The 19,508-nt window shown below is 39.9% G+C and overlaps 3 protein-coding genes across 5 annotated transcripts in view; 2 read left to right on the top strand and 1 right to left on the bottom strand.

The window, feature by feature from the left end:
- Nucleotides 1-819: 819 nt before the first annotated feature.
- pmvk (phosphomevalonate kinase) lies at nucleotides 820-3,104 on the bottom strand. Its single transcript, XM_060860562.1, has 5 exons — nucleotides 2,931-3,104; nucleotides 2,588-2,651; nucleotides 2,357-2,509; nucleotides 1,692-1,821; nucleotides 820-1,246 (listed from the first exon to the last, which is right to left on the bottom strand). The coding sequence occupies exons 1-5, from the start codon at nucleotides 3,017-3,019 to the stop codon at nucleotides 1,065-1,067; spliced, it is 618 nt and encodes a 205-aa protein (XP_060716545.1). The 5' UTR covers nucleotides 3,020-3,104; the 3' UTR covers nucleotides 820-1,064.
- Nucleotides 3,105-3,920: 816 nt separating this feature from the next.
- On the top strand, nucleotides 3,921-7,222 carry eaf1 (ELL associated factor 1). Its single transcript, XM_060874234.1, has 6 exons — nucleotides 3,921-4,154; nucleotides 4,780-4,874; nucleotides 4,957-5,093; nucleotides 5,178-5,344; nucleotides 5,475-5,687; nucleotides 5,950-7,222. Exons 1-6 carry the CDS (start codon nucleotides 4,052-4,054, stop codon nucleotides 5,997-5,999), a joined length of 765 nt encoding a protein of 254 aa, XP_060730217.1. The 5' UTR covers nucleotides 3,921-4,051; the 3' UTR covers nucleotides 6,000-7,222.
- Nucleotides 7,223-8,020: 798 nt separating this feature from the next.
- bbs9 (Bardet-Biedl syndrome 9) overlaps nucleotides 8,021-19,508 on the top strand; it is a 102,871-nt gene continuing 91,383 nt past the window's right edge. For 2 of the 3 annotated variants that reach the window (XM_060874218.1, XM_060874199.1), the window contains exons 1-8: nucleotides 8,021-8,100; nucleotides 10,106-10,226; nucleotides 11,178-11,328; nucleotides 12,064-12,128; nucleotides 13,764-13,877; nucleotides 15,540-15,714; nucleotides 18,464-18,548; nucleotides 18,944-19,127. In XM_060874218.1, the coding sequence (XP_060730201.1) occupies nucleotides 10,115-10,226; nucleotides 11,178-11,328; nucleotides 12,064-12,128; nucleotides 13,764-13,877; nucleotides 15,540-15,714; nucleotides 18,464-18,548; nucleotides 18,944-19,127 (886 nt within the window). In that variant the 5' untranslated portion in view covers nucleotides 8,021-8,100; nucleotides 10,106-10,114. Of the gene's footprint in view, nucleotides 8,143-10,105; nucleotides 10,227-11,177; nucleotides 11,329-12,063; nucleotides 12,129-13,763; nucleotides 13,878-15,539; nucleotides 15,715-18,463; nucleotides 18,549-18,943; nucleotides 19,128-19,508 lie in introns of all 3 variants that reach the window. The other variant, XM_060874208.1, reaches the window with a different exon arrangement.

The raw sequence follows: 19,508 nt of genomic DNA, 5'->3' as shown, positions 1-19,508 counted from the left end.
GAAGCAGCAGGAAAAGACACTATTTCTATTTCTGTAAAATGTTTGTGAAAAATAAATGTAATGTAAATCTTCCAAGAAATTCTGTACAGATACCAAATACTTTGACAATCAATATATACTTATTACACTTCTGCTAATGCAAGGATTTTGTTTGCATTTTTTTCCACATCAAGCCACGCCCCTCCATAAGCCCCTCCCCATAACCAAAGCACCACCCCCCAAAATCTCACTCTAAGGTGAACTCAAAAGTTGGCAGCCCTGATGTGTGCCCATGTGTATAATGTGGCTCTTTGCTGTAACACAGTAAAAAATGTGGCTCTTGGTCTCTGACTGGTTGGACACCCCTGGTCTACGATAACGGGAGGTCCTCCAGCAGGTGCTTCCATGGCGGTTTCAGTTGTGCTTCCGCCTCCTTTTGGCAACATTACGCTGAAATAGATCGTGCGGAGCGTAATGCAATCTAGGAGCACTGATTCGCCAAACCTCCCTTATTGGAGTTGCACACATTTCTTCTGATTTTATTTTGTAGTAACGAGTAACGAAGATGCTTAGTGGAAATATATCGGAGTAAAAGTATACATTTTATCTAGGAAATGTAATGGAGTAAAAGTGAAAGTTGGCATAAATTTAAATAGTGAAGTAAAGTACAGATACGTGAAATTTTTACTTAAGTACAGTAACGAAGTATTTGTACTCCATTACATTACAACACTGGTTGAGATCTGATGAAATATAAATTGCATGCTATTACATCAGATTTCATATGACGTTATCTTTATTTTCATCAGACCACAAAGAGGCCATTCCTATTAGGAATGCTAATGTTTAGCCATTTTATTTGGAATAATTACAAGTGAGACAATCACATTCAAGCAAATCTGTTATGGTTTAGGACTTGCTTAGGCACTACGGGGATTGGTTCTCTTAATTGCTCTTAAAAATATATGAATGTAAACAGCAACATAATGTTTTGCAAATCATAATATAAATGCCCGTCAATTTTCAGGATGTCAAAAAATAACAGGTCATAATACTTTAGTTAGTTCGACAGCTAAATCTCCTGTTCATTGTCCATTTGATTTTATACTATATTGTGTGTATTGGTGCTCCATTGTCCTCTCCCTAGCTAATGACAACAGTCCCTGGAGCTGTCTGTCGAGAAACGTGACATCACCGTCGTTCCTTATGGTCCAGTCAAAGTCCACGTCCTGATCCAGACCACATTCAGACTCTGCATCGTCTACTCCTGAGGAGCAAGAGGTGGACAATAGGAGTCAGTTTACAAACAAGGCTATTTTCACATGATGAAGCTAATAAACCACCAACTTGGTGCAGACTGCCTTTCCAAATCTTTAGAGTTGCTCACAAAGTAAGTCAGGAAAAATATAACGCAGGAACTTTGATACAAATAACTGACAGAATTTTTAAAATTTATTTCGAAAGTCATTCAAAAAATAATTGTCTACTTTGGTAACTTAGTTTTTGGTCATTGCTTGGTTGCGTCTTCTGTAAGTTTCAGGTGGATGGACAGCTATCCACAAAATATCTATGTAAAAACATGGTGCACCCACCACCATGCTTCAGAACTGGTTATTGGTATAATGCAACTTCCACCATGCTACAGAGCTGGTCACTGGTATATCATAATCAAAGTGTGCAGGTTTGTATTGTTGGCAGTGGTTCTCTCTTACCTGCAGTGAATCTCCATCCCCTCTGAGCCCTGGTTTGCTCAGAAGCCTCCACACGGACACACACACACTGCTGTGGATATTCACTCCAGAACCACTGTAAATCAGACATGCGCCTGCAGTCACTCACAATCTAGAAACCGAGAGACAGACAGACAGACAGACAGACAGACAGGTCAGGGCTGGTTAGCATTAAGCAGTTGATCCAATCATGCAACAGGACTTCAGCTTCTTACAATGAGTTATCGGGTTAAGGTCAAACTCTAATCCGGAAGGGCATGAACAAGAAATTACACAAAGTGCTGCTTAATTAAGTGAACCAGGTCCATATTATTCAGGGTTACCTAAAGGTTGTGTGTTTGTGTATTTTGTAATTCAAATTAAGAATAACATAATGCATTTAGAAATTAGTTTCAATATGTATGTTTTAGTGGTGGGAAGAGGAGGTTAAAAATGTTTCACAATAAAATTAATGACACGAGGCCTATTCAAACACAATCAACCCTTAAACTTAGTCCAAGCTTATTAGTCCATCCGGGTCTAACCAGATACCAACTTACCAAAACACTAGGGTGAGAAATGATCTACCAGTTTGACCAGCTCCTGTGTTTTGACAGCTGGTCTTTGATCAGATTAAGTGGATAATCAGGGTTTACCCCAGTACTCACCCACATGGGTTGAGAGGCTCCACACACAGCCATGCGACAGAAGAAGCCTGGGTCTTTCTGCCTTCTTCTCTCTCCCCATCTGATCATCTCTGCCCGGTGCTGTTCTTTGTACTTCCCTGCTCCCAGAAGCTCCTCAAAGTCCAGTCCATGCTCCTAATGATGTGTGGGATTTGAATCAGTTCATATCTTAATTGACCTGATGTTTATGAAGCAGTAAACGATTATGGATACCTGTGCGTATTGTTCTTTGAGTGGAGCAGAAAGCCGGAGGATGCAGCACAGCTTTGGACTCAACCTACACACATGGAAATACATTATTAGTATACTATACTGTACATACATAGGAACTTTATGTGGTATCCCAGTGGTTACGGTGTTGGACTAGGGATCAGAAGGTCAAGGGTTCGAATCCCAGGCCACTGCTGGGTCCCTGAGCAAGGCCCTTGTTGCTCAGTTGTACTAATTGAAATATGTTTGTCTGCTAAATACCATAAATGTTGAATGCAAGTGTATTGATCCTAAGACTGAGCCATTAGCATTGATTCTTTTTGTATTAAAAATAAAAAAAAATCACCTTTTTTGTATCAAATCGGTCACGTAGTCCTTCCCGGATTTCCGTTTTCCACTGAATAACAAAATAAGTTTTGGATCTGAAGCTGTCATTATATTTATTTTAATACATTCAAAAATCCTTCATCTTTTTCTGTACACATGGAAAACTTCCGCGTTCTCTGTGTAGCCACGCCCCCTTTTCTGTGCCAATATCTGATTGGTTAAACGCCTTCTAGACGCAGAATAGTTTAATCGTCCGTTCTGTTTTACCGTAACATACGTAATACACGAGGAAACGAAAACTTCACAGCACGTTTTTAAAAAAAGCAGAACTATAAAATATCAAATACCGCTTTCGGTTTTTTAAAAGGCGCATTGTATGTATAGTCTAAATTATATAGGTTAAAGTATAATATTATATATATTATATTATATAATAATAATTATTATTATTATTTTATTATTACTATTTTTTATTATTATTTTATTATTACTATTTTTATTAGTATTATTGTTTTATTATTATTATTATTATTATTATTATTATTATTATTATTATTGTTGTTGTATTATTATTATTTTGGAGATAAGATCTGCAAAAAAAGGGATTGATTAATTATTTTTCTATTTTATCTGTTTAATTTTAAGTTATAAATAATATGAACATCTCAACACGATTAAAACTGAAAAATAAAAAATGAAAAAAATAATTAATGAACGTGTTTGTTGTTCATGTTTTACACATTACAGGACTTTTATTATTATTGTTTTTGCTGTTATTATTAATGGTGCCTGCAAAGCGACATTCTTGTTGTTATTATTATTATATTACCTATATTACCTATGCAAAGCAAGGACAAAATATATAAATTTTTATATACATTAAATTACTTCCAGACAACATTTTAAAAGTAAAAATAATATCTACAAGTAAAATATACACATTTAGTTATTTTTGTTGGCTTGTATTTTATCTGGTTCCTTGTTCCATCAACCAGGGACTTTTATTTTGTAATGTGAGCGGAAGTCTTGCCTTGTCAACAAGTTGTGTGTTGTGTGAAAACGTTATAGAGAGAATCTGCACATTGATCAGCCCGCAGGTGAATAAATGTAGATGTGAGGGCTGATTCGCTTCTTACAGTCATGAACGGAAGCTGTAATGCGGTGCTGGATAAAGAGGAACATGTTTTAAATCTTGGAGAGAGCTTCGAGAAAAGAGCCAAATCCTCGTTCCACACCATCAGATGTGAGTGAAGTGCATTATTACTCCCAGCCTTATTACTCTGTGAGCCCATGAGCGGATACTTTACCATAATCACATATAAACACATAGCTAACGCATGTTTACGTCTCGTTACGTCATCACGCACGCTTTCATTCATCAATTACACCACGCGCACGTTGATCTAAATAATTACTGACGTCAGAATGGCCATTTTTATTATGAATGTAATCTGTATAGTCGTGTTGTTCTTCCCCAAAGTCTTTCTACCCCATGTCTAAAACACCAGTGACTGAGATTGTTGATTAGGAGATAACACTTTATCTCTGGAAATATTCTTCTTTATCATTTTTTCCTTCCTTCTTTCTGTCTGTCTGTCTGTGTCTCTGTGTCTGACTCTCTCTCTCCGTCTGTCTGTCTGGCTCTCTCTCTCTCTCTCTCTCTCTCTCTCTCTCTCTCTGTCTCTCTTTGTCTCTGTCTGTCTGTCTGACTAATACAAAACACAGACAGACAGAGGTTCAGACAGACAGAGACATGTACCCGAATATTGCATCAAGAGGAATTTTTTTTTAACTTCATGAACTGAATAAAAGGAGAGATTTTTTTTGCATTTTTATTTTTCTTTACAATCACGTTTTTACTGTGGCAGATGATTTTAAGCCGGCTTCGATCGACACGTCGTGCGAAGGAGAGTTGCAAGTGGGAAAAGGAGACGAGGTCACCATCACGCTGCCACACATACCAGTAAGCACGTCTCTCTTCTTTTATTAACAATACCTCAGTTGTTATATACTTGGGGTCTTATCTTGCTTAATGTATTCACAAGGGTTCGACGCCTCCAATGACCGTCTTCAAAGGCAACAAGCGACCGTATCAGAAAGACTGCGTCCTGATCATCAACCACGACACGGGCGAGTTTGTCCTGGAGAAGCTGAGCAGCAGCATTCAGGTCAAGAAAACCAGGTGAGAGTTGCAAAATAGAAATGGTAGTGTTCGACATGAGCAAGCCATCTGTGATGTTGCTTGACCTTTGACCTTTGTGCTCAGAGCTGAGGGCAGCAGTAAGATCCAGGCTCGGATTGAGCAACAGTCAGTGAGAGCCAGTCAGCCTGCGTCTCAATTCCGAACGCCCAATAAACCCAGCAGCGGCGTGAAGACGTCCCCGAGTAAAGACAACCCGTCTCCTGAACCACAGCTAGACGACATCAAGAGAGGTGAGAAGGCTGTTAGCTCTGTCTCCCACGTTCAGTCTCTACACATACTTTACTGTATACATCAGAAACACATGATCACCTCACCTCAACCAAAATCATCTCTCTCTCTCTCTCTCTCTCTCTCTATCAGAGCTGCGGGCAGAGGTGGAGATCATAGAGCAGATGAGCAGCAGTGGCAGCAGCAGCTCAGACTCGGGCAGTTGTTCAGGCAGCGGAGACGACGACAGTTCCAGCAGTGATGGAGAGCAGGAGAGCGCAAACCTCCATCTGTCCCCCAGCCGAGAGCCTCCGAGCAACGGCACAGAAAAATCACAGGGTAACAACCAGCTGATAAACACGTTGAGTGAGTATCTCTCTCTCTCTCTCTCTCACACACACACACACACACACACACACACACACACACAGTTACATCATTTTCTAATTGATGTGGTAGCCTTTGTGGTAGCCACTACTATGTAACACACACAAAGAAAATTGTGAGCAGAAATAATAAAGAAAAATCATAGACAGCTCGAATACTTTTTACCCAAAAAGCTTTGTTTACTTTTTAAGTTTGTTATATTTGTGCGCTGAAACCGTGTTGGTGTTTGTTCTCTCCTCAGGAAACGATCTACAGCTGAGTGAATCAGGCAGCGACAGCGACGATGATTGACGTCTTTCCATCATCCCTCGCTCAACACTCTTCTCTTTGTCGTGACAGCCAGTTTTGTCCCACCCCTTATATGCATATATATATTTTTATTAGATTATTTTTATTTTATTAACATGTATTTTAAGGCTTGTTACAGGGAAAATGCATCTTGTGAAAAACAAAGATGTTGGTATCATTGCTGTGTGTTTAAATAGTTTGGCTTGTTTTTGACCGAATTCGGGTTACACTCTGTATTTCGGTTCTGATGTCATGCTAACATCATACTCTTTCAGTCCGTTCAGGATTTCTTGCAAAATAAAATAAAAAACTACTAGAATTGGTGAAATCACAAACACATGATTCACCTTTAACACCCGTAGTGACTTTCTATGAGAGCTGCACTCGTGTTTGACACACGTGAGTGAACCATGGCTTGTGATGACGTCATATATGTGATTGTTCACTGCTTTTGTAACTCACGTTTATCAGGTGGAAGATACTCTTCAGATCCTGTGTGCGTGTGTATATTTTGCATTCATCAGTTTTCCACTGGACACAGTGAATGAACATAAATGTGGAGTAGCGAACAAACTGGGAGAATTAAAAATCCGTTATGGATTGTGGGGTAGCGAGTTTACGTACGTTTCCGACGATAACGAAAAACGAATAACTGCACGGATGCGTGTCAGTAATCGCCGCTGTAAATAAACCAATTTATTTTAGAATTTATTTTAGAATTTTAGAATTTATTTTCAGAAAAACATTGAAATCAGAATCTGTTTTTGGAATAAACGTGACAATTTTTCAGGTTGAAACAGACGATATGAAGGGATAAATTCACAACGTATGTAGTGGATTTTTAGTCCGGGTTTTTTTTTGTTTTGTGCTTTACCACCACCGTGCTGTGAACCGAACTAAGATCTGCAATGATTCGTCCTCGCTGTTCCTCTGCACTTATCAAGTTTATCTGAAGCTGCTTAGGTCAAAAAAAGGTCACATGACATGACGATTGCTTCTTCTGTAAAAACAGAGAAGGAAATGTTGTATGACTTGAACAGTGTAATGTAAAAAAAAATGTATTTTAGCATTTATTTTAGCTTTGTGTATAGATTTTTGATTGCGTTTCACCCAGTCCTAAGAGTGAAGGACAGTATTTTGACATATAAATGCCTTTTGCTCTTCATGTTTTACGTTCATTTGGAATGTTCTTTGTTATTGGAGCAATAAAGAGTTGTTTTCTGAAAGTCCCAGAGGTTATTATTGTACATTATTGGAAAAGGTTGTATTATTTATGTGTAATAATTTACAGGTTTATTATTAACCTGAGGGGGGCACTGTGGCTTAGTGGTTCGCACGTTCGCCTCACACCTCCAGGGTCGGGGTTCGATTCCCGCCTCCGCCTTGTGTGTGTGTGTGTGTGTGTGTGTGTGTGTGGAGTTTGTATGTTCTCCCCGTGCCTCGGGGGTTTCCTCCGGGTACTCCGGTTTCCTCCCCCGGTCCAAAGACATGCATGGTAGGTTGTTTGGCATCTCTGGAAAATTGTCCCTTTTGTGTGTGTGTGTGCGCCCTGCGATGGGTTGGCACTCCGTCCAGGGTGTATCCTGCCTTGATGCCCAATGACGCCTGTGATAGGCACAGGCTCCCCGTGACCCGAGGTATTTCGGATAAGCGGTAGAAGATGAATGAATGAAAAGAATATATAAAGAAAGAACCATATACATAAAAAATAAGTTTATAGATTTTTTTCTTTTTTTCTTTTTCATTGCAGTATATGCTTGTATTTTGAAATGAATAGAAGCCATACAAAACAATGGTTTGACTTGATCTATCGTTTCCTCTACTATTACTTCAACATCTGGGTATTTCGTCCAGGAAATATTTATGTCGCAGACATTATGCGTACTGATTTTTTAAAATTAAATATGATTATGACCAATCGTATTTCTTTTTAAAAGCACAATAAGAACATGTTTTGCAGAATGAATGAACTTTTATTTTGACAGCCTTAAACTCATGTAGCGGTACCGTTGCCATCTTCACCATGCTGTTAACGTTAGTGACAGTGCCATGGCAACCACGACTAGAGCGCACGCGATGAGATGCTCGCGCTTGTGAAACACCGGTAACGTTTCCAAGACTTTTTATCTGTGGGTCTCGGTAAAAGGTACAACATCACAGATTATTTAAATGTTAATACTCGTTAATAAAAAACGACTTAAAAAACATTGTTTGTACATTAGCACCGCTTGAGTCGGGCTGAATAACAAATAGCTAACGAAGTGGACATGAAGTGCATTAGATAGTACGCGGGGGACTTGTTTAGGGCACTTATTAAGTGTGCTATCTAGGGAACATGGAGTCATTTGGGATTGGTCCCGACTTTCGCTTACACAGGCACCAAGCTAACTGTAACTAGCTTATCTAAGTACTTAAGATCATTAACGTTAGCTTTCCAGCAGGTCTTAGCACTTTGTATTAGCTTTCTGTGAGGAAGGTAAATAAAAACAACGGGTCTGAAATGGGATTCTAGAATAATTGTTGTTTGCTTTTCGCCAGTTTAGCAAATGTAGCTTTATGTTTAATGTAGCTTTGAGTTCCTAGCTCAGGGGTTTAGCTCATTATAATATGGACATGTGGAGAAATCAAAAAAGAAATATTTTAAAAACGAAACGATTTAAACCATATAAGGTTTTTGAAGCAAAAGGCTACACTGTTATATTTTATATATGTGCATTACATTTTTTATTAAAATATGCAAATGAGACGGTCGAGATGTAGATGAAAGTTTGCATATCATAAATATTCAAGAGGTTTTTGACAATGGATGCTATGGTTTCTGTCAGTCAATGCATTGTATCTCTCTCTCTCTCTCTCTCTCTCTCTCTCTCTCTCTCTCTGTCTGTCTGTCTGTTTCTCTCTCTCTGCCTGTTTGTTTCTCTCTCTCTCTCTCTCTCTCTCTCTCTCTCTCTCTCTCTCTCTCTCTCTCTCTCTCTCACTCACTCTAACTCTCTCTCTCTCTTTCTCTCACTCTCTCTCTCTCACACACTCTAACTCTCTCTCTCTTTCTCTCTCCCACTCTCTCTGCTCTCTCTCTCTGTATCTCTCTCTCTGTCTGTCTGTCTGTTTCTCTCTCTGCCTGTTTGTTTCTCTCTCTCTCTCTCTCTCTCTCTCTCTCTCTCTCTCTCACTCACTCTAACTCTCTCTCTCTTTCTCTCTCCCACTCTCTCTGCTCTCTCTCTCTGTATCTCTCTCTGTCTGTCTGTCTGTATCTCTCTCTCTGTCTGTCTGTCTGTTTCTCTCTCTCTGCCTGTTTGTTTCTCTCTCTCTCTCTCTCTCTCTCTCTCTCTCTCTCTGTATCTCTGTATCTCTCTCTCTCTCTCTCTCTCTCTCTCTCTCTCTCTCTCTCTCTCTCTCTCTCTCTCTCTCTCTCTCTCTCTCTCTCTCTCTCTCTCTCTCTCTGTCTCTCACTCACTCTAACTCTCTCTCTTTCTCTCTCTCACTCTCTCTAATCAGTCTCTGTCCTAGATTAGCTGTCACATCCACCTGTTTGCTAGTAAGCCACTTGACTCATTGCCATCGTCGACTATATTTCAAGTCATCAAGACGGGGTATTGGGTAAAGTTTACAACTAGCAATAATCTAGTTGTCGAGAAGTCGAGTTCTCGTTACTTTTACCACCAAGGTGATTTCCCAAAGTGTCTCAGTCAGTTTTTATCAGTTTATAGTTAATTTTTTTAAAAATATCTTCTCATAACTTACATTATAGCAGCAATAAATGGGTGTTCCTTCATTCTCTTTTTCTCCTCTGTCTTATAAAGCAAAACAAATGCATAACTGATAAACCGGAAAAACTTACAAAGCACTGACTCTAGAGACTTTTTCTATAAACTTTAAATTCTTGTTGCCTCCAGCAGGATTAATTTTTGTATGTTTTACTAAATCCATGTAAATTTTTATTATAGGAATATAAGTTTTATCCACTTTACCCCTAATGTGGATGTGTCTTTCTCAGTACTGACAAAATGAAGCACACAAGAAATGCACAATGTATAATTCAGCCTGTAATACTGAACAATTCACTCCAACAATCCAGTGAAATAACCATCTTTTATTCTCCATTTCCCCAGAGCACTGAGATGTCCCTGTTTAAGGCACGGGAGTGGTGGTCGGCCGTGCTGGGTGAGGGGGAGGAGTTTGACCAGGGCTGTCTTTGTGTCGGAGATGTGGACAACAGCGGAAGTGGCTACGGTGAGCGAGCCAGACACACGTCAAAGGACAACTTCATATGTGTTGTTATTTTATTTATTTTATTATTTCTACCAACATAACCATCTCCCTCCTCTGTACAATGTCCAAACCATCTCAATCTAGTCTCTCTGTCCTTGTCCTTAAAACAGCCAACCTGAGCTGTCCCTCTTATGTGCTCGTTCCTAATCCTGTCCATCCTCATCACTCCTAAAGAGAACCTCAACATCCTCATCTCTGCTACCTCCATCTCTGCCTCATGTCTTTTCCTCACTGCTACAGTCTCTAACCCATACAGCAGAGCTGCTCTCACTACTGATTTCTAGACCTTTTCTTTAATTCTTGCTGACACTCTTCTGTCACTCAACACTCCAGACACTTTTCTCCACCCACTCCAACCTGCCTGCAGTTGCCTCTTCACCTCTTTCCCACACTCCCCGTCACACTGGAGGGTTGACCCTATTAAGGCATTAATAACATTGTAATGAGCAGTGCACAAGAGTGCAATAGATATATGGATAGATTCAAGTTTTCAATTCAATTCAAGTTTATTTGTATAGCGCTTTTTACAATAGACATTGTCTCAAAGCAGCTTTACAGAACATAAACATAGAACAGAAGGTAAACATAAGGAATAATATAAAGAATTAACAAAATAAAAATGATTAGATATCTATAGTTCACAATGTGTATGTATTTATCCCCAATGAGCAAGTCTGAGGCGACTCAGGCAGCAGTGGCAAGGAAAAACTCCCTTAAATTGGTAAAGGAAGAAACCTTGAGAGGAACCAGACTCAAAGGGGAACCCATCCTCATATGGGTGACAGTGGAGGGTGTGATTATAAATATACAGTCAAACAAATGTTGTATTGGTGTAAGGATCACATGGATGTGTGTGTGCGTGTGTTTTGTGTACATAAAGCTCTAATCTATATGTTTCTCTATCCTTTACAGATAAAGTGGTGGTGGGCAGCTACATGGGACTGTTACGGATTTTTGCCCCCCATGCGACCAGGCCGGCCGAGCAGAGTGGAGTAGAAGCTCAGCTGCTGGAGGTCCAACTGCGAGACCCAATCATCCAGGTGGAAGTTGGCAAGTTTGTCTCGTAAGTCATCACCGATTCAGGACGAGCCAAGGCAACAAAGAGACAAGTGGAACAAATGTTCAAGTAACTTTGTATCATTGCGACTCCATCATTCATCAAGCATTTAATCAGCTCATTTAATTTAACCCACAGTTACCTGCTTCAGGTGCTTGTGGGATACAACAGTGATCACCACAGAGGGGCTCAGAGGCTGAATCTTATTGTCTCAGCATCTTAAGATGTTTCTGTCCCATATCAGTACAGACTGAGAAGATTTTCATTCATAAACAGAAACTCTCATTTTGCCTGCATGTTCTTGGTTAAGTTTCTTGTCACTTTAATCTTTAAGCTCTTCTGTGCTCCTCTCAGAAGAATGGCTGCTTATTTTTGTGCACGCTATCAAAACCATTTATCTGATTTAATCTCTTTTCATTTTCCCCCCAGCATACATGCGGTCAGGTTCAGTGAAATCATTTGTATATTATTTTGGCACCGAGTTACACGCTGTGGTTAGAGGCCGCATTTATACAAGTCCCGTTCTGTTTTTTTCTGTTCTCCAAACAACGTCTCAGGGTTGAAAGACACGATAAGTTCGCAGGCGAGACCGCAAATCGAGCAAACTGAAGAAGTTTTCGGTCTCAGCTCTCTCACATCGGGAACGTTTCTCAGAGATTTTGGATTCTTAATTCTCTGATTTCATCTTTCATACGTGATGTCAGGAGAAATTTGGATCAAATGTGATTTCTGTGTCTCCAGGTGCTCAGAGCTGCTTCACTTGGCAGTGCTGCATCCCAGAAAACTGTCCATTTACGCCATGTCAGGTCAGTGTCCTGTTCTGTGAAGAGGTAGGGTTTTGTTTTCGAGTCAGATTCGAGTCCGAATCTTTCCAGTCGGGTTCAAGCTACAGTGACAAAAATGACCCTGTGGATATAATCAAGCATGAACAACACCTCAGCTTATTGGAGTGTCTGTGAAATAAACAGATAATTTTTATCTTTTTAATAACAGAAGTATTAAAACACTAGTGTGTGCCTGTTAAAATAATCAAAAACATGGTGGTATCATACTGTTTTATTACTTTTACATTACAGTCGTTTTCCAACAATATTCCAACATATTTATTTATTGAAAATGGCCAAATCCTACGTTTTATCCATTTATTGTTACCTTTAATGTCCATGAGACAAGTTAGTTCCATGTCAGCTGTAATTTATACTCTTTTTTCTCTCTGTGTCTCTTTTGACATTAATGATGCAAAAAAAAAAAAAGTACATGTTTCACAGAAACTGCAACAAATTTTAAAGATGGGGTCTCCGTTGTTTGAGAAATGCTTCAGAAAACTGCGTTGGGCCACCAAACAAAACAAAAACAAAACTAACCTGTAGCCAATGAGCAGAAAGGGGCATGTCTTGTCAATATGGGTGGAGAGAGTGTTCAGTGCACATGTGTGACATTAGCAGAAAGCGGTTTTAACATTGACATGGAGGATAAAAACAAAGAAAGAAATCAAAGAAAGGCTTACAATAAGGCCAGAAGCAGGATAAAAATATACCCTCGGTCAGCTTCCCCAACAGGTTTCACCATAATACTTGTCTGGGTTATACTTGAGTTATACTTGTCTGGTGTAGTTGCCACCAAACAAAACAAAAACAAAACTAACCTGTAGCCAATGAGCAGAAAGGGGCATGTCTTGTCAATATGGGTGGAGAGAGTGTTCAGTGCACATGTGTGACATTAGCAGAAAGCGGTTTTAACATTGACATGGAGGATAAAAACAAAGAAAGAAATCAAAGAAAGGCTTACAATAAGGCCAGAAGCAGGATAAAAATATACCCTCGGTCAGCTTCCCCAACAGGTTTCACCATAATACTTGTCTGGGTTATACTTGAGTTATACTTGTCTGGTGTATGTGTGGGGCGGAGCTATCAAAACGGGTGGGACCCATTTGAGTAAGCGGCGTGTTTGTTTTGGTGATTTCAAATGTCAACATTGGCTTTCAAACAACGGCGACCCCACCTTTAATGACTGTTAAAGCCCTGGACACTGGAGACTCCTTCCATATTAGGTCAATTAAATGCCTCCCTATAAAAATAATTCACCATATCAATAATTTTTTTTGTTAAATAACAGATTTTTAAATTTTATATTATGTAGTGATCTTCCAAGAAGTCCCCGTGAAGGGGTTGCTATAGAAACGAGCGTGTGAACATATAAGCCTGTGGTAGCAGTGTCAGCTGTGATGCTGAAAATGACTCAACCTTCTGACCAATCAGATTCAAGAATTCTGCGGCGCTGTGGAATTAGTAAAACATGAGCTTTGGCGAAGTTTCCGTTTTGTTCTGTAGCTCACTACTTCAATTGCTGCCTTAAAAGGCATCCTGTAAAACAGCTTAACGTTTTTTTTAGTTTTATTCTTGAGGCATTAATATTGTGTTCTTCCTCTCTGGTATTTTCAGGTACCGCTGGAAATGTGGAACACGGGGATCAGTACCAGCTCCGACTGGTTTACGAGCACAACCTGCAGAGGACGGCTTGTAACATGACCTACGGCCCGTTCGGAGGGGTCACTGGTGAGATTTAGCCAGCGTTTGGTTCGGTTGCATCTTTGCCTCTTCTTACACTCTCCCTTATTTAGTTGTTCACTATTCACTATAAAGTCTGTTTTATGAAGTGCACTATGTAGGAGGCATAAATATCAGTGACACACACTTATCCCTGAGTGAGAGCCCTAGAAACACCGGATCATGACCGGCCGAATTTGAAACAACTACATACCAATGTAAAACCACCACAAATTTAACATGATATAAAGAATGGATTTTTTATTCCATTCTTAAATAAGCAGTATTAATTCTTAAAGTATTAAAAACCGTTTTCTTTATTAAATAGACTCACAAATTCATAATCATAATGCAACACCAAGCAGCCTTTGCTGATTGCATCTGCAGTGTATATTAAATGTGATTTTCATTTAAAATGTCAGAAAAAAATGTGTCTGTACCTGGATAAAAGCATGCAGTTCTTATTACACTAAATTCAATATGCCACAAATCACTGTGTGATTAAAACTTTTTTCCTTGCTGTAATAGAAACTTCACTTCACATTACATCACACTCTGCAGGTGTTTTTATGTGTTCTTCCTTAAAGTGTATCTATAGGGCTACATCAGAAAGGCCTTTTCTAAAGTAACCAGCAAAGGCACAGAGGTACAGGAGTGATTGTATTTGTGCAGAAGGGCTTATTTACTGCCGACTTGTTCAATGTCCTCATACTGGATTAAGGACAGATTATTATAACTTTCCTATAAATAGATCATAGCCCATCTCAGCGCTTAAAAGGCTAATAGTTCTTTCTGTATGCAATACCAGGATTAGCCACACGATGGCAGCACAGTCCGCCTTTTTAACTCGTGTGTTTTGTTTTGCTGCACCTTAATAAAAGTTAGAATTGGGGCAGTTTATTTTTGGGAAAATGTGGAATTGTGGTACTGTAAATGTGGTTTTGTGTGTGAGATAGAATTGCTGAAGTAAGCACTTTGCTGAATTACAGTTTAGAACCTCCTGTGGAAAACATAATGGCCTAATTAATCATACATATGGTGATATTAATGACGGGGTGCACCAGAAGGCAGGAAGGAGACACTGTACTGTGTGTGCATGGTGGCCTGGTGCTGACCTAAACCCTGTCTGGTCCATTAATTACACTACTAGCCCTCATTACGCTGCGCTGAACCTTCCAAAAACCATTAACACACACACACACCTACTCACATTCACACAGGCGCTTTCACACACGTGCTCTCATTAGGTTTCCATATGCACAGGAGTTGGACCGTCTTTGTTGGTGGTTCCCGTTGACCCCAAGTTGACGGGCGTGCAATTCTTTTTTTTAAAGGCACAGTGAGACCTAATTAGTAGCGTCTGTATTTTTTTTACAGGCTTAATTTTCTGTGTCATAAAGCGTGGCTCTGTGCTTAAGCCATGCGAACAAACTCTGAGCAGGAGCACAAGGAACTCATCAGAAATGAGCTTAGGGTAGGACCCAAGTCAATCCAAACACTTCTCTAATGAGAATTGAGCCTTCTCTAATGAGAATTGAGCCTTCTAATGAGAATTGAGCCTCTGTGCCTTTTTTTTTGCTGCTGAGAATAAGGTTTGTCAGAATAGTTGTGGTTATGTCGCTGTTGTGTCTTTCTGATTTTTTCCCCTTTTTTTCTTTTTTGTTTGCACAGGACATCATTTCATTTGCATCCAGTCCATGGACGGCATGCTGATGTTCTTTGAGCAGGAGAGCTACGCGTTTGGACGCTTCCTGCCAGGGTTTTTGCTCCCAGGTCCGTTGTGTTACTGCGCCCGAGTTGACGCCTTCATCACCGTCTCCTCCTCTCGCCAGGTGGAGTGCTACAGGTCAGATGAGGATGCCATAATGACGATTTACATATTCACACCCTCTTCTAGACACAATCCACACACACACACACACAAAATACTAATTCTGATGAAAATGTTTTTTTTTCTCAGTGGTGTAAAAGTAAGTACCCCAGGACAAGAAAATCACATGTTCATCTTCATAGTTATAAAATGGACATTGTTTTTACTATGTTTAACAACCAGAGAAAGAAAGCCTGACTCATGAAGTCCCCACGTGGATAAGCATATTGAGAGAAAATAAAAACCTGAGCCAGAAATACACCAGAATTTATATTAGTACACCACCAAAGCTACCATTTTTTTAGCCTTGTTAATTTCTAATAAACTAAAACACCTGATCATCACACATCCTTTTATTGGCCTGGAGAGAAAGCTATCAGGTTTGGCTTAATATATGTATTTTTAAATATATAGTTTTTAATGCCCTCTGCTGGTTGTGAGGTGCATTGCAATTTCGAAGGAAGGGAAGGGAAATTATATGCTACAGTAACTTTAGGGCCACTATAAAAAAAATTGAAACAAGATTTCAAAAAAGTCATAATATTTTTAAGAAAATATTATTATTATTATTAATAGTATTATAGCAATTAAAAAAATCTCAGTATCAATATTGTAATGCACAAACATTCCTCTGATGTACCATTCTGTCATTGTGTTATTACTTTTTTTCTTAAAATATTGCGACTTTATTCTTAAAATATTCTGTTTTTTTTCCTCTGAATATTATGCCTGTATTCTACAACTTTCTAATTTACACTTACACACTTAATTTATTTGTATATATATTTTTTGCGCGAAAGGTTGTGACGCCAGAGAACTTGGCCACGGTTCAAAAGGTCAAGGGTTCAATTGTAGCTGATTTCTTTCAGTACCATTAGCAAGGCACTTTACCCCAAAGTTGCCCCGGGGGATCTGTCCCTGCAAATAGCAATAAGGCACTCAGGGCAAAAAATGTCACTTAAAACAACTACCGCCATTGCTTTTGAATGTAGTCCAAGGTCTTGTTGCACTGTTCTGCAGTTTTCTTTGGCTTGTTTGACAGAAAGGGGCGGTGGGTAAAAGCACATGTATGGGCCAGCTAAAATTTGCCTTCACCTTCATATGCAAACTTATATATGAGCAGAGAAAGCCATTCTTATTCTCACTTGTCATCCTGCTGACCACATCCTCTGTCTCCGGCATGTGGAGGAATAGGGACAGGGGGAATTGTGGGTAGAAATAGTAAAAAATAGTAGCCGTCGGACGGCGCAGCTGGACGAGTAGGCGTCGTGCGGCTCTGGTGCTGTTTCCACAGCTGAGTCCAGTTAGCGGCAAGCCGAGGACCGTTTCTCACGTCCTAATGAAATTTCCACTTGCAGATTGCCACCATTTAGTATTCCATATAGTTTAAGTATTTGAATTTTTAAGAATGCAGGAAATGCATTCAGACATATTCAACTGAAACGATAGCATAGTATTTATCCTAGAGTCCATCAGACTGTATATAACCGCACATAATTAAGGGGAGCAGTTTTTTTGAGGTTTGAGGTTGCAGTGAAGGTGGAGATTTGCCTAAAACGCTGAATCGTGGAATGAAAATCGTGGGTGATTGGTTTAAAAAAAAGGTCTTGATGGCAGTAGCAGTAAAGGCAGTGCCCTCCACCGGACTCTCTCTGTGTAACAGTGTGAATTTCAGGCCGCCCAGGTTTTCGTTTATTCAGCCGGTTCAGTCGTATTCCTGCGTGCCGGGAGGATTCCGAGGAAGGCGTCTGATATATGTGCCTTTCTCGCCAGGTCTAAGGGGATCTTCTTTCATATAAATAACTTTTGTTGTTTCCTCTGGCAAGACGTCTTGTGTGTTGGAAGATGATTGAATACAAGACACACACACACACAAACACACACTATCTTTCAGCATTGAGGCTAAGACCAATCCAACCTGGCAACACCTAAGATGGAATCTCTCAGCGTGTGTGTGTATGTGTGTGTGTTTGTGTGTGTGTGAGACATATTAGCATTTTACATCAGGGAGTTATCACTTTCTCTATAGTTGCTCTAGTATTATTGGCACTCTTATAGAAAATCGGTTTAAAATAAACGCATTAAAGAAGCATTAAATTACACTTATTACATTTTTTCCCACTCTTTTATCAACGTAAGATACCACATCCCTTATCATTCTGATAAAAACGTAGACATATATGTTAAATAATATGTGTGAGCCCAAAACCCTTACAGTTTAGTAACTAACTCGTTGATGCTAACCATAAATCCACGCAATACGTGTGCTTCAAATATCCCTCACACGTGCACATTTACACACATGGTCAAGCTGCAACAAACTCTCATGCACACGTGTGCGTAGGTGAGCATGCCCTGAGTGAGCTGTGTGTGTGTGTGTGAACTCACACTTCATGTGCATGAGGCAGAATAATCAACGCCGTCGCCGTTTCTTATCCTTGGCTGTTGTAGAACAGACACTTTTTCACGCTCGTGGTGAAGCATTCTCGATCCTTGGCTGAAGCAGTTTCGTAAGCTAAAGCACCTAAGCAGTTCTTTAAACAGGAAGTTCTTTGAAAAAAAAGTAACAGTGACAATTTCAATTTCCTTGAATAGTCCTTGAATGAGGATGTGAGTTTTCTTGATTTCATGTCTGTCATTGTATTAATTGTAAATATGCTGTACTGAATTATGTTGTGTGGGTTTATTGATGCCACAATACTGTTTCGCTCTGTTCTGGACGAAGGTACGAGACGCTAGCGGTCGCTACGGACGCAGACACCAGACAGAACTCGGAACAGCAAAGCAAGAGCACTGGGAAGAGACTTACGGTTAGTCTGTTTATGCAATTAGAAGAGAGAGTGGTGGTGAAGGAGCAGTTGTTTATAGCTGTTGTAACGGATAACGTGTACGACGTTAATCGCATCTATAAACAGATAAAAGGATGAGAAGTAGTTCATTGGAAAACGTTGGGAAATTAGAATAAAGAAAATTAGAAACTTAGGTAGGTAATATCTCTTTATGACAGGCCACCAAAGAGGCTTGAGATGTTGAGAAGTGAAGGGTGGGATTTGGACATAAACTGTTTTATAGTGTTGATTATACCGAAGTGCTCAGTGTCCACAATAACACTTCTTTAATAGAATAGAACTAAATATTGCGCATAATGTCAGTTCACATGTGAGGCATTATGTAACCCATCTGTTTACGTTTGTGTGTGTTTCAGGCTGAGTGGACCCTTGTGTTAGGAGAGCAGGCGCTGGATATCTACGTCCCTGCCGTCTCTCCCTCGGCCTCCTCCATCTTCATACTAGGGGAAAGGAACCTGTTCTGTCTCCGGGACAATGGGCAAATCCGCTTCATGAAGAAACTCGAGTACAACCCCAGCTGTTTCCTTCCCTATGCATCAGGTAACAGGATGATTCAGTCCATCTGCGCCAGCTTTTCCCCCTTTAACGTCAATCCTGATCACTTTCGCCTCTCCGTTCAAAATCAGACAGAAAATGTTTCCCAGTGACTGCCAAAGACTGAATGTTCTGGAAAACAAATCTGGCTATTTTAAAAATATACTTTTGTCACACCGTAGACTTTGGCTGTGTTTCATGGCAAGCCGCTGCTACATTTGCTACTCACTGAGCCAGTTATTCTTGACTGTTCCTCAGGAGCAAATTCACTGCACTCAGTACTCATTGCTTATGACAGCACGGTCAGCAAAGTCCCCATGGAAAGTTGTAAGCTTCCTAATGGACCAGGATGCATTTATTTATGCAACGTCTCGGGTTTATCAGATA

Source organism: Tachysurus vachellii, chromosome 1 (assembly GCF_030014155.1).
Source record: "Tachysurus vachellii isolate PV-2020 chromosome 1, HZAU_Pvac_v1, whole genome shotgun sequence".
Taxonomy (NCBI): Eukaryota; Metazoa; Chordata; class Actinopteri; order Siluriformes; family Bagridae; genus Tachysurus; species Tachysurus vachellii.
The sequence above is the reverse complement of the archived record's forward strand: the minus strand, read 5'-3'. Positions and strand labels throughout refer to the sequence as shown.

Coding starts and splice junctions, on each gene's coding strand:
- pmvk (XM_060860562.1), bottom strand. CDS start 3,019: ATGACAGCTTCAGATCCAAAACTTATTTTGTTATTCAGTGGAAAACGG. Junction 2,652..2,930: donor ACCGATTTGATACAAAAAAG/GTGATTTTTTTT, acceptor CCATGTGTGTAG/GTTGAGTCCAAAGCTGTGCT. Junction 2,510..2,587: donor TCAAAGAACAATACGCACAG/GTATCCATAATC, acceptor ACACATCATTAG/GAGCATGGACTGGACTTTGA.
- eaf1 (XM_060874234.1), top strand. CDS start 4,052: ATGAACGGAAGCTGTAATGCGGTGCTGGATAAAGAGGAACATGTTTTA. Junction 5,345..5,474: donor GCTAGACGACATCAAGAGAG/GTGAGAAGGCTG, acceptor TCTCTCTATCAG/AGCTGCGGGCAGAGGTGGAG. Junction 5,688..5,949: donor CCAGCTGATAAACACGTTGA/GTGAGTATCTCT, acceptor TTCTCTCCTCAG/GAAACGATCTACAGCTGAGT.